The sequence below is a fragment of the Cloeon dipterum genome, chromosome 2 (genome assembly GCF_949628265.1).
Source record: "Cloeon dipterum chromosome 2, ieCloDipt1.1, whole genome shotgun sequence".
NCBI classification, from domain to species: domain Eukaryota; kingdom Metazoa; phylum Arthropoda; class Insecta; order Ephemeroptera; family Baetidae; genus Cloeon; species Cloeon dipterum.
The window spans coordinates 36,369,253-36,378,728 of NC_088787.1; the positions used below are offsets into that span (position 1 = coordinate 36,369,253).

At 44.2% G+C, this 9,476-nt stretch overlaps 1 protein-coding gene across 1 annotated transcript; it reads left to right on the forward strand.

Moving 5' to 3' along the window:
* Positions 1–8,859, forward strand: LOC135937603 (uncharacterized). Its single transcript, XM_065480762.1, has 5 exons — positions 1–58; positions 137–282; positions 371–1,475; positions 3,396–3,505; positions 8,665–8,859. The coding sequence occupies exons 1-5, from the start codon at positions 1–3 to the stop codon at positions 8,857–8,859; spliced, it is 1,614 nt and encodes a 537-aa protein (XP_065336834.1).
* The last annotated feature ends 617 nt before the right edge of the window (positions 8,860–9,476 follow it).

The following is a 9,476-nucleotide window of genomic DNA, read 5'->3' on the forward strand; positions in this document are numbered from 1 at the left end:
ATGGAACGGCTGAACATTGAGTTTGACCGTTTGACAGATGATTATGTTAAGCTAGAATGTGAGTCCCGTGGTATTGAGATCGGAGACAAAACTCTAAAAACCTTGAGAGACGAATTGAAAACCGCGCGCGCTGCAGTTCTTGCGGGTGAAATCGAGGAAATCAAAGTTACAGATTTAACCGAGATTACCGACGAGCTTGCGAGGCTGACGACTAGTGTAGAGAATGTGAAAACGTGGGCGAAATCAGCTGCTTCAAGGCAAAATCAAACGGAGATGCGGAAGGTGAAAACGCATATTGCATTTTTTTCGCGATCGACTTAGCAGGCTATTTCCCCCTGAAGATGCGGTAAAAACAACTCAAAATATCCAGTTTTTGAGGCAGCATTTAGAGAGAGCTTACGCGCGCGTGTTCAAAGGTAACGTGGATGAGCAAAAGCAACAGGGTGGGTCGGGAGTGACAGCTGGACCTGTCGACCGCCAAGAACAGCAACTAAATTTGTCGATTCAGATTTTGGGAGCCGGGGACTCGGATGATGATGAAGAGAGCGAGGGCAATGCAAACAACGCGCGTGAAGAGAACGCGGTTGCGGCGCACTCGACGCCTCAAGGCAGGGCAAAATTAACCGCAGGGTCACTTTTGTACATGCCGATGATTGTAGATGAAGAGTCGAAACAACCAATTCCGATTTTGGCAAGCGATGGACAGGCCAAGGTGTGGCCTATCACGGAGTCGTTGACAGAATCGCGGAAACGAGGGAAAGTTATTTCGGTCCGGGACTGGAAATTGAAATTTGACGGAGATTCTAAATCTGAGTTAAGTTTCGCCGAGTTTCTGCGCGAATTCGAGTTGAAGAAGAGCGAGAGTAATTTGACTGATCGCGAGATTTGGTTGGCCGCGCACAACTTGTTCGTGGGACAAGCGATAACTTGGTTCATGGCGAACCGCGAGTGTTGGGGTTCATGGGCTGATTTTGTACCGGATTTCTTGCAGAATTTTAAACCTCCGAATTATGACAAGCGATTGTGGCATCAACTTAGATGGCGAACGCAGGGAGTAGATGAACGTTTGAATATTTATGTGGTTGAGATGAAGCAGAGTTTTTCACTGCTAGCGAAACCGCCGAGTGACGCGGAGAAGCTCGAGTTCATTATTGCGCGTTTGAATCCAGTTTCATTGGATAAATTGCCACTCGAGGACATTCATTCATTGCACGATTTAGTCAGGGAGGGACTGAAACTGGAGAAGGTCCAGTGTAGAATTCAGACATACAAGGAGCCGCAAACTCCAGATAATCACGTCGAGCCAAAATTGGTGTATAGATATGAGGAGAAAAAGCGAGCGAACGAGAAAAAGACAAAAGAGAAGAAAGCGTGCGCGATTGCGAGCGAGAAGAAGCAGCAGCAGGCGGCTTCTGCGAGTGAAGGCGCGGCGCGACAAACTGAAGGGAAAGACAAGAAATTGAATTATGTGCCGGGTTTAGCAAAACGAAATCCATTGTTTGTGCGAAATGCGACTGCAGAGAGTGCAGACAGAGTTTGCTGGAATTGCCGTAAACCGGGACATAGATTTTTTTAGTGTCCTTCTAACGTAGCAAATAAATTTTGTTACTCTTGTGGGAAGTCAGGTGTGGTTAAGTCAAAGTGTACGAATGAGAGATGCAGTCAAATGGCAAAAAACGTGCCAAGGGGCCCGACCGATACGAGCACTTCGTCGCCGCGGCCCGCTGTCAAACTAGACGGGAATTGAAGGAAATGTACGCGCAACTAAAACTTTGCATTCCACGAATCACCACAAAGAACTCTCAGCCATTAGGTTAATATTTCAAAGCACTCTTTATAGAAAATTTTAACAAGTATTGAATTTTTTATATTCCAAAAAGGCTACGTTTTCGGGATGCCTAATGCAGGTTTTCTTGTAAATCTACAAAAGTTTAGCGAGACCTGCGTGGTTGACGCAGTTGAGGTCATTTTTCGTCAAGCCATCAGTTTAGGTGGTAAGTAGCTTAAATTTTTTTCCCCCATACAATACGTGCGGTGTGGCGAAAATTTTGATTGCCGAAGGCGCGACCCCCCGCCGAAGTTGCGCCGCCGGCCGAAACCTGGCGAGGCCAAATGGCCAAGCCCGCAAGCCCCGCGGCGGCCCCGCGACCGGCCGGCGTCTCTATGCTCGCGGGTAAAAAAATCGCCGATTCAGTGCCGATCGCCGCCAAACTCGGTGTGCCGACGGGCGGGGCCACCAGAACGAGGTTCGCATGGGCAAAACCGCCGCCGCCCCCATAGGGCATTTTAAAAAAAATTCCAAAGTTTTGGTTTTTTCGAGTTTATTGGGGGGCGGCGGGGGTGCGGGGGCGCAAAAGGGGCGAATATGACGCAGAATTTTGCGGCGCTATTAATGAACACCGGTTACGCTCTCTAGCACTAACAAGGCCGGAGTTGTGAAATTTTAAAGCGGAAAAACTACGCGCCGTGACATTCCAAAATGGTGTTTTTTTGGGACCGGCCGCAGTTCTACGGGACCAATCGCGGGTTTTTTGGAGTCGAAAAATCCGCCTTGACGCCGCCGGTCTGCGCGCGTCGAGTTTTCCAAAATCGGACCGTTTTTGAGTTCGCGGCGCCATTTTTGCCAAAAGTCCAAATTTTCGAAAATTCTTTTCACCCTGACCTGAGGTTTTCCCGGACATGCTGCCTAGCCATCTCACCTAGGCATTTGCCGAAATGTATTTTGTGCGAGTTTTATCAAAATCATTCGAACAGTTTTCGCTAAGCTGAAAAGGAAAATTGGTGTTTTTTCGACATGCCGCTCATTTCGGCCGCCGAATCAAAAAATCGGGGACCTAAATAAAAAATCGTATCAATTTAAACTCTTTTGAATTTAGTTGCCTATCGATCGAGACCAAAAACGGCAAAATCCGAGCAGAATTCGAAAAACCCTATAGGTTTGAAGGCGGAAAAACGTGGTTTTGCGTTTTGTCCCATAAGAAATACATGGGAAAGTGGATTTTTTGCGATTTTTCGAAAACAAAGGCCCATAATGTTTGGACGCCGGGTCGGCCCGCCGCCGATCGCCATTCTCGACGTGCGTACCAAATTTGAATTTTTTCGGACCCATAGAAAAATTTAAATTGCCGATTTTTGGGTTTTTCGCTTCATTCTCGACAAAGCTGAGAGGTCAAGAAAAGTTAAAATCTCGCAAAAATCGACCACTCGATCTACCTTCGGCGGCGACACCTCGTTGGACGCAGAATCGCTTCCACTTTAATGGGCAGTACCCTGAGTACCTTTTTCAGGGTCGCGCGACCTGAGTTCCCTCCAGAGGCCGTGTTTTGAGGCAATTTTCGCACTTTTCCTGTACAATTGACCGCAATTTGACTTCAATTTCGACTCTACCGTTACAGATTTAACCGAGATTACCGACGAGCTTGCGAGGCTGACGACTAGTGTAGAGAATGTGAAAACGTGGGCGAAATCAGCTGCTTCAAGGCAAAATCAAACGGAGATGCGGAAGGTGAAAACGCATATTGCATTTTTTTCGCGATCGACTTAGCAGGCTATTTCCCCCTGAAGATGCGGTAAAAACAACTCAAAATATCCAGTTTTTGAGGCAGCATTTAGAGAGAGCTTACGCGCGCGTGTTCAAAGGTAACGTGGATGAGCAAAAGCAACAGGGTGGGTCGGGAGTGACAGCTGGACCTGTCGACCGCCAACGACATCGGATGATGATGAAGAGAGCGAGGGCAATGCAAACAACGCGCGTGAAGAGAACGCGGTTGCGGCGCACTCGACGCCTCAAGGCAGGGCAAAATTAACCGCAGGGTCACTTTTGTACATGCCGATGATTGTAGATGAAGAGTCGAAACAACCAATTCCGATTTTGGCAAGCGATGGACAGGCCAAGGTGTGGCCTATCACGGAGTCGTTGACAGAATCGCGGAAACGAGGGAAAGTTATTTCGGTCCGGGACTGGAAATTGAAATTTGACGGAGATTCTAAATCTGAGTTAAGTTTCGCCGAGTTTCTGCGCGAATTCGAGTTGAAGAAGAGCGAGAGTAATTTGACTGATCGCGAGATTTGGTTGGCCGCGCACAACTTGTTCGTGGGACAAGCGATAACTTGGTTCATGGCGAACCGCGAGTGTTGGGGTTCATGGGCTGATTTTGTACCGGATTTCTTGCAGAATTTTAAACCTCCGAATTATGACAAGCGATTGTGGCATCAACTTAGATGGCGAACGCAGGGAGTAGATGAACGTTTGAATATTTATGTGGTTGAGATGAAGCAGAGTTTTTCACTGCTAGCGAAACCGCCGAGTGACGCGGAGAAGCTCGAGTTCATTATTGCGCGTTTGAATCCAGTTTCATTGGATAAATTGCCACTCGAGGACATTCATTCATTGCACGATTTAGTCAGGGAGGGACTGAAACTGGAGAAGGTCCAGTGTAGAATTCAGACATACAAGGAGCCGCAAACTCCAGAAAATCCCGTCGAGCTAAAATTGGTGTATAGATACGAGGAGAAAAAGCGAGCGAACGAGAAAAAGACAAACGAGAAGAAAGCGTGCGCGATTGCGAGCGGAAAGAAGCAGCAGCAGGCGGCTTCTGCGAGTGAAGGCGCGGCGCGACAAACTGAAGGGAAAGACAAGAAATTGAATTATGTGCCGGGTTTAGCAAAACCAAATCCATTGTTTGTGCGAAATGCGACTGCAGAGAGTGCAGACAGAGTGTGCTGGAATTGCTGTAAACCGGGACATAGATTTGTTTATTGTCCTTCTAACGTAGCAAATAAATTTTGTTACTCTTGTGGGAAGTCAGGTGTGGTTAAGTCAAAGTGTACGAATGAGAGATGCAGTCAAATGGCAAAAAACGTGCCAAGGGGCCCGACCGATACGAGCACTTCGTCGCCGCGGCCCGCTGTCAAACAAGACGGGAATGGAAGTGCCATGTAGATCGATTTCGGACAGAGACAATACGCGTGAAAATTGCGGCAATAAAGAATAAATTGCGACAAAATTCACTGCGCGCGAGTAAGAATGAACGAAAGTTTCAGTCACTTTTGGACGATGACAGATTATTTTTAGACGTATGTGTAGTAAATAAACAACTGACTGCATTGTTGGATTGTGGTGCATCTGTGTGCATTGTCGGAGGTCCGGGCATGCCGGTCATCGACCAGTTGGAATTACATATAGACAAGACGAGTGTTAGGCGAGTTGAATTAGCCGACAATTCGTATAATGAAGTGATAGGGAGCGTAGATTTACCCATCATTTTGGACAATAAATCTTTTTTGATTTCGGCGTTGGTGGTCCCTAAAATTGAACAATCCTTAATTCTAGGCTTAGATTTTTGGCTAAAAACCGGGTTTATTCCTGACGTGAAGAAAGGCACTTGGCATATTTCGTGCGCGGGTGAGAAAAGTAACCAGCCAAAAGCAGCAGCAGTATTAGCGGATGGTAACAAGTTAGGCGAGCGCGACAAAGCTAAATTAGAAGCATTTATTGCCGAAATGCGAGATAGTTTTCCAACTAAGTTAGGACGCGTTCAATTCGAACATCACATCGACACGGGGGACGCAAAGCCGGTGAAATGCAAGCAATATTATATTGCTCCACCAGAGCTCGTGGTAATGCACAAAACCGTTGATGAGTTGCTTGAAATGGACGTGATTGAGGAAGCTAAAAGCCCTTGGAACGCTCCAGGATTTTTTGTGCGGAATGAAGCGAAAGGAACAGAACCAAGATTTGTATTAGATTTACGGGAGCTGAATAAAGTTACAACACCTGACGCGTATGCAGTACCGATTTTGGCCACAATTCTTGATCACTTGGGCGAGTTTAAATACATTAGCTCGGTTGATTTCTGGAAAAGCTATTGGCAAATACCACTTGATAATGAAAGTAAACCTAAAACAGCCTTTTTCATTCCTTAGAAGGGCCAATTTCAGTTTAAAGTAGTGCCATTTGGGGCAATCAACAGTGGTCCAGCTTTCATGAGGGTGTTTGACAAGATTATTGGGAACTCTTGGATCAAAAAGTATCTTAAGGTATATATAGACGATGTGTTTCTCGGTACGCCGACGCTTGAGTGACATTTTGAGGTGCTTCGGGAATTCTTCCGCTTGATTAGAGAAGCGAATATGACTCCAAATTGGGGAAAAAGTAAATTCCTACGTAGTTCAATGTAGATGTTAGGTTATTTATTGGATGAAAACGGGTTACATCCAGATCCGGACAAAATTCAATCGATTTTGCAACTTAAAAGGCCGGCAAATATTAAAGAGGTTAAAATGTTGCTTGTTGCCATTTCCTATTATAGACGTTTGATCGATAATTTTGGTACCGTTGTTGAACCTTTGACAAGACTTACGCGCAAGAAAAATGCTTTTGAATGGAAATGCGAGCAAGAGGCCGCATTTACATCAATTAGACAGGCACTGATTAAAGATCCGTTTGTGCGTTTACCAGATTTTACGAGACAATTTATTCTGTCAACTGATGCGTCTGATGTGGGCATTAGCGGCGTTCTTACACAATTGTTTGAGGATGGCGAACACCCAGTGTTTTATGTTAGTCGTGTTTTGACTGAAGCCGAGCAGAAGTATCCAACAATACACAAAGAAGCGCTAGCGATAGTTTGGGCGATCGAGCGGTTGGAGGGTTATCTGGCGTATAATAAATTTTTGCTCTTAACAGACAACAGGCCGCTGAAATTCCTTAAGGACCTCAAAAATCCGAAAGGGAGATTAGCTAACTGGGTCTATAAATTGCAGAAATACAATTTTGATGTTTACCACAAACCGGGCAAATTAAATGTGGTGCCAGATTTGCTTTCACGTTCATTTTCCGCGCCAGTAAAAATGTGCCTCATTGCAACCGACGCGCGCGTAAAGGATAATTGGTATTTACACTTGTTGCAAAAAGTGCAAACCAATCCCCAAAAATTCCCATTATTTAAAGTAGTGAATGGTAAATTGTTCAAAATAGTAAAATCATGGAACCCTTGGGAAGAGTCGTGTTATAAACAAGTCATTCCCAAAGAACAAAGAGCCTAAATATTAAACCGATTTCATGCACGCCCTGAAGCAGGTCATTTTGGCTTCACTAAGACGTTTCACAAAATTGCTGAAAATTTTTATTAGCCCAAAATGCGTGGTGACATTGCGAAGTTCGTGACAAACTGCCACACTTGTTTGGAGCAGAAAGCCAGTCAGTCCGCACAGGCGGGATATATGAGTTCTCATCAGGTCGAGAAACCCTGGCAGGTTTTTTCTTCAGATATAGTGGGGGAGTTGCCGCGGAGTTCGAATGGGCATAAATACGTCCTCACACAGCAAGATTTTTTCTCCAAAATGGTTATTTTAACACCATTGCGAGACGCGACGGCAAAAAGCGTTTGCGCCGCGTTGGAAAAATCATTCTTACTCTACGGCGTGCCAGAGTTAATGATCCAAGATAACGCAAAGACTTACCAGAGTAAAGATTTTAAAGAGTTAGCCAAGAAATTTAACATTTCCTTGCAGTACACACCGCGATATCACCCACAAGCTAATCCTGCTGAGCGAGTTAACCGAGTATTTGAGACAATAATGCGAAGTTTTGTGTCCGACAATCAGAAAGACTGGGATAAATACTTGCAAGAAATAGCTTTTGCCATTAACTCTAGTGTACATGAAACGACAAAATATTCGCCTTTTTTCTTAGCATTTGGAAGACAACCAAATTTATACAATTTTGACGCACCGCGTGATAATAGTAATGACAAAAATGTAGCAGACCCTGTTGAGAAATATGCCAAGCGTTTTCCCAAATTGAACAAAATATATAAAATAGTTCAAGAATATATGCAAGCAGCAAACAGGAAAAATGCGCACCATTACAATTTGAGACGCCGGCCATGCAATTTTCAAGTTGGAAATTTTGTCATGAAAAGGAATTTTGTGCTTTCTAAAAAAGGAGAGGGAATGTCAGCTAAATTGTTGCCCACATTTGTCGGTCCATTCGAAATCGTAAATCAAAAATCTCAACACATGTTCACTTTGATTGGTGAGAATGGGAATGTTATTGGTGACTTTGATGCAAAGGATTTGAAAAAACATCCTTCTGTGAATTGATTTTCCATGGGAAAACAGTTCTGTTTCCCAAGGAAAATTTGGGCACGGGGGGAGGTGTAACGTTGTTTAGTTCATTGGTTTAAGATTAAATCAGACACGTAATTATTCGAAAAGAGAATAATTTATTTTAATTTTTTTATGACTCTATTCCTTCTACTATCTCCCCTACACACAAGCGCTATCAAAATTTGAATTGTATAAGTTTCGCGCGAACCAATGTATTGTGAATTTTCGCTGTAAGAGTGCACCTTCGCCTATATTTAAAATAGACGAACCTATACCCTGAGCAGGCACTAAGTGGGGGCGAGTGCATATGTATTCGCCTGCAAGTAAATTTGTCAGAAGCCCAAACCCCTTGACTGGCGAAGCACACATCGTGTAGATGGTGTGCATTCAGCCAACTTGCGACTTCTATTCTGAGTCGGATCCGATTTAACTGTTAAGCTGTACTACTACGTAAGTTACAGTTTTAATTTTTGGGCTTCCTATTTTCCCAAGTGACTTCTGGGCACTTGATTTATTTTTGGCCGCTTTCTGACAAATTTCTTGTAACCTCAGGTGCCCTGCGGGGCCGTTCTGTACTGTTTGAATCGACGGCCTGCGAAGCCTTCCCGGGCGTCGTACGGGCGGCGGGTTCGGACCCTCGACACCCTGAGTCCACCCAAGACCATCTACCCGGTCCTCGCCGTGCAGCCACAGCGACCACTATACCTTGTGAGCAACAGGAGAACTTCGACTACAATTCTTTTGTGATTGGAACTCGACCTTTGTTTCCAGTGATGAGTACAACATTATTTTTTTGATAGCGCTAGTTCACACACCACGATTGTCAACCCCTACTAACCTCTTCCTTTTTTTTATACTTGCCAAGACAAAAGATGACACATCACAATACAATATTTAGTCTTTTGTAATAAACTGGCAGCAGTATTTTTTTCATTTTCTTGAATTGTCGCTAGTCTCATTTTCTGTTTCACCCCAAAATTTGAATTTCGTGTCAATTAGATTTACGAATCGGATGGCCGCAGCGAACCCTTGAACTTAATTTATTTAAATCCTGGATAAGAATTCAGTTGCGTACCTTTTGCTTATTTAAGGTTAGAATTTAAATAAATAAGCTGGCATTCTTTACTTTTCAACTAAAATTTTGATTAATGGCATTTGGCCATTAGAATATCAACACCTTCAATGTCGTTAAACTCGAGCTCTCTGGGGTTGGTCGTAATGGTGACGAAGAAGTTGGGCATTCCCGTCTTCTACAGATACATTGTTACAATCACTTTTAACAAAGGCAATAGCGAAATTGGCAAACACGTAAATTGTGTAAAATGATTGATTTATTTTTATTTTTGTAAAAACATCTTTCCTAT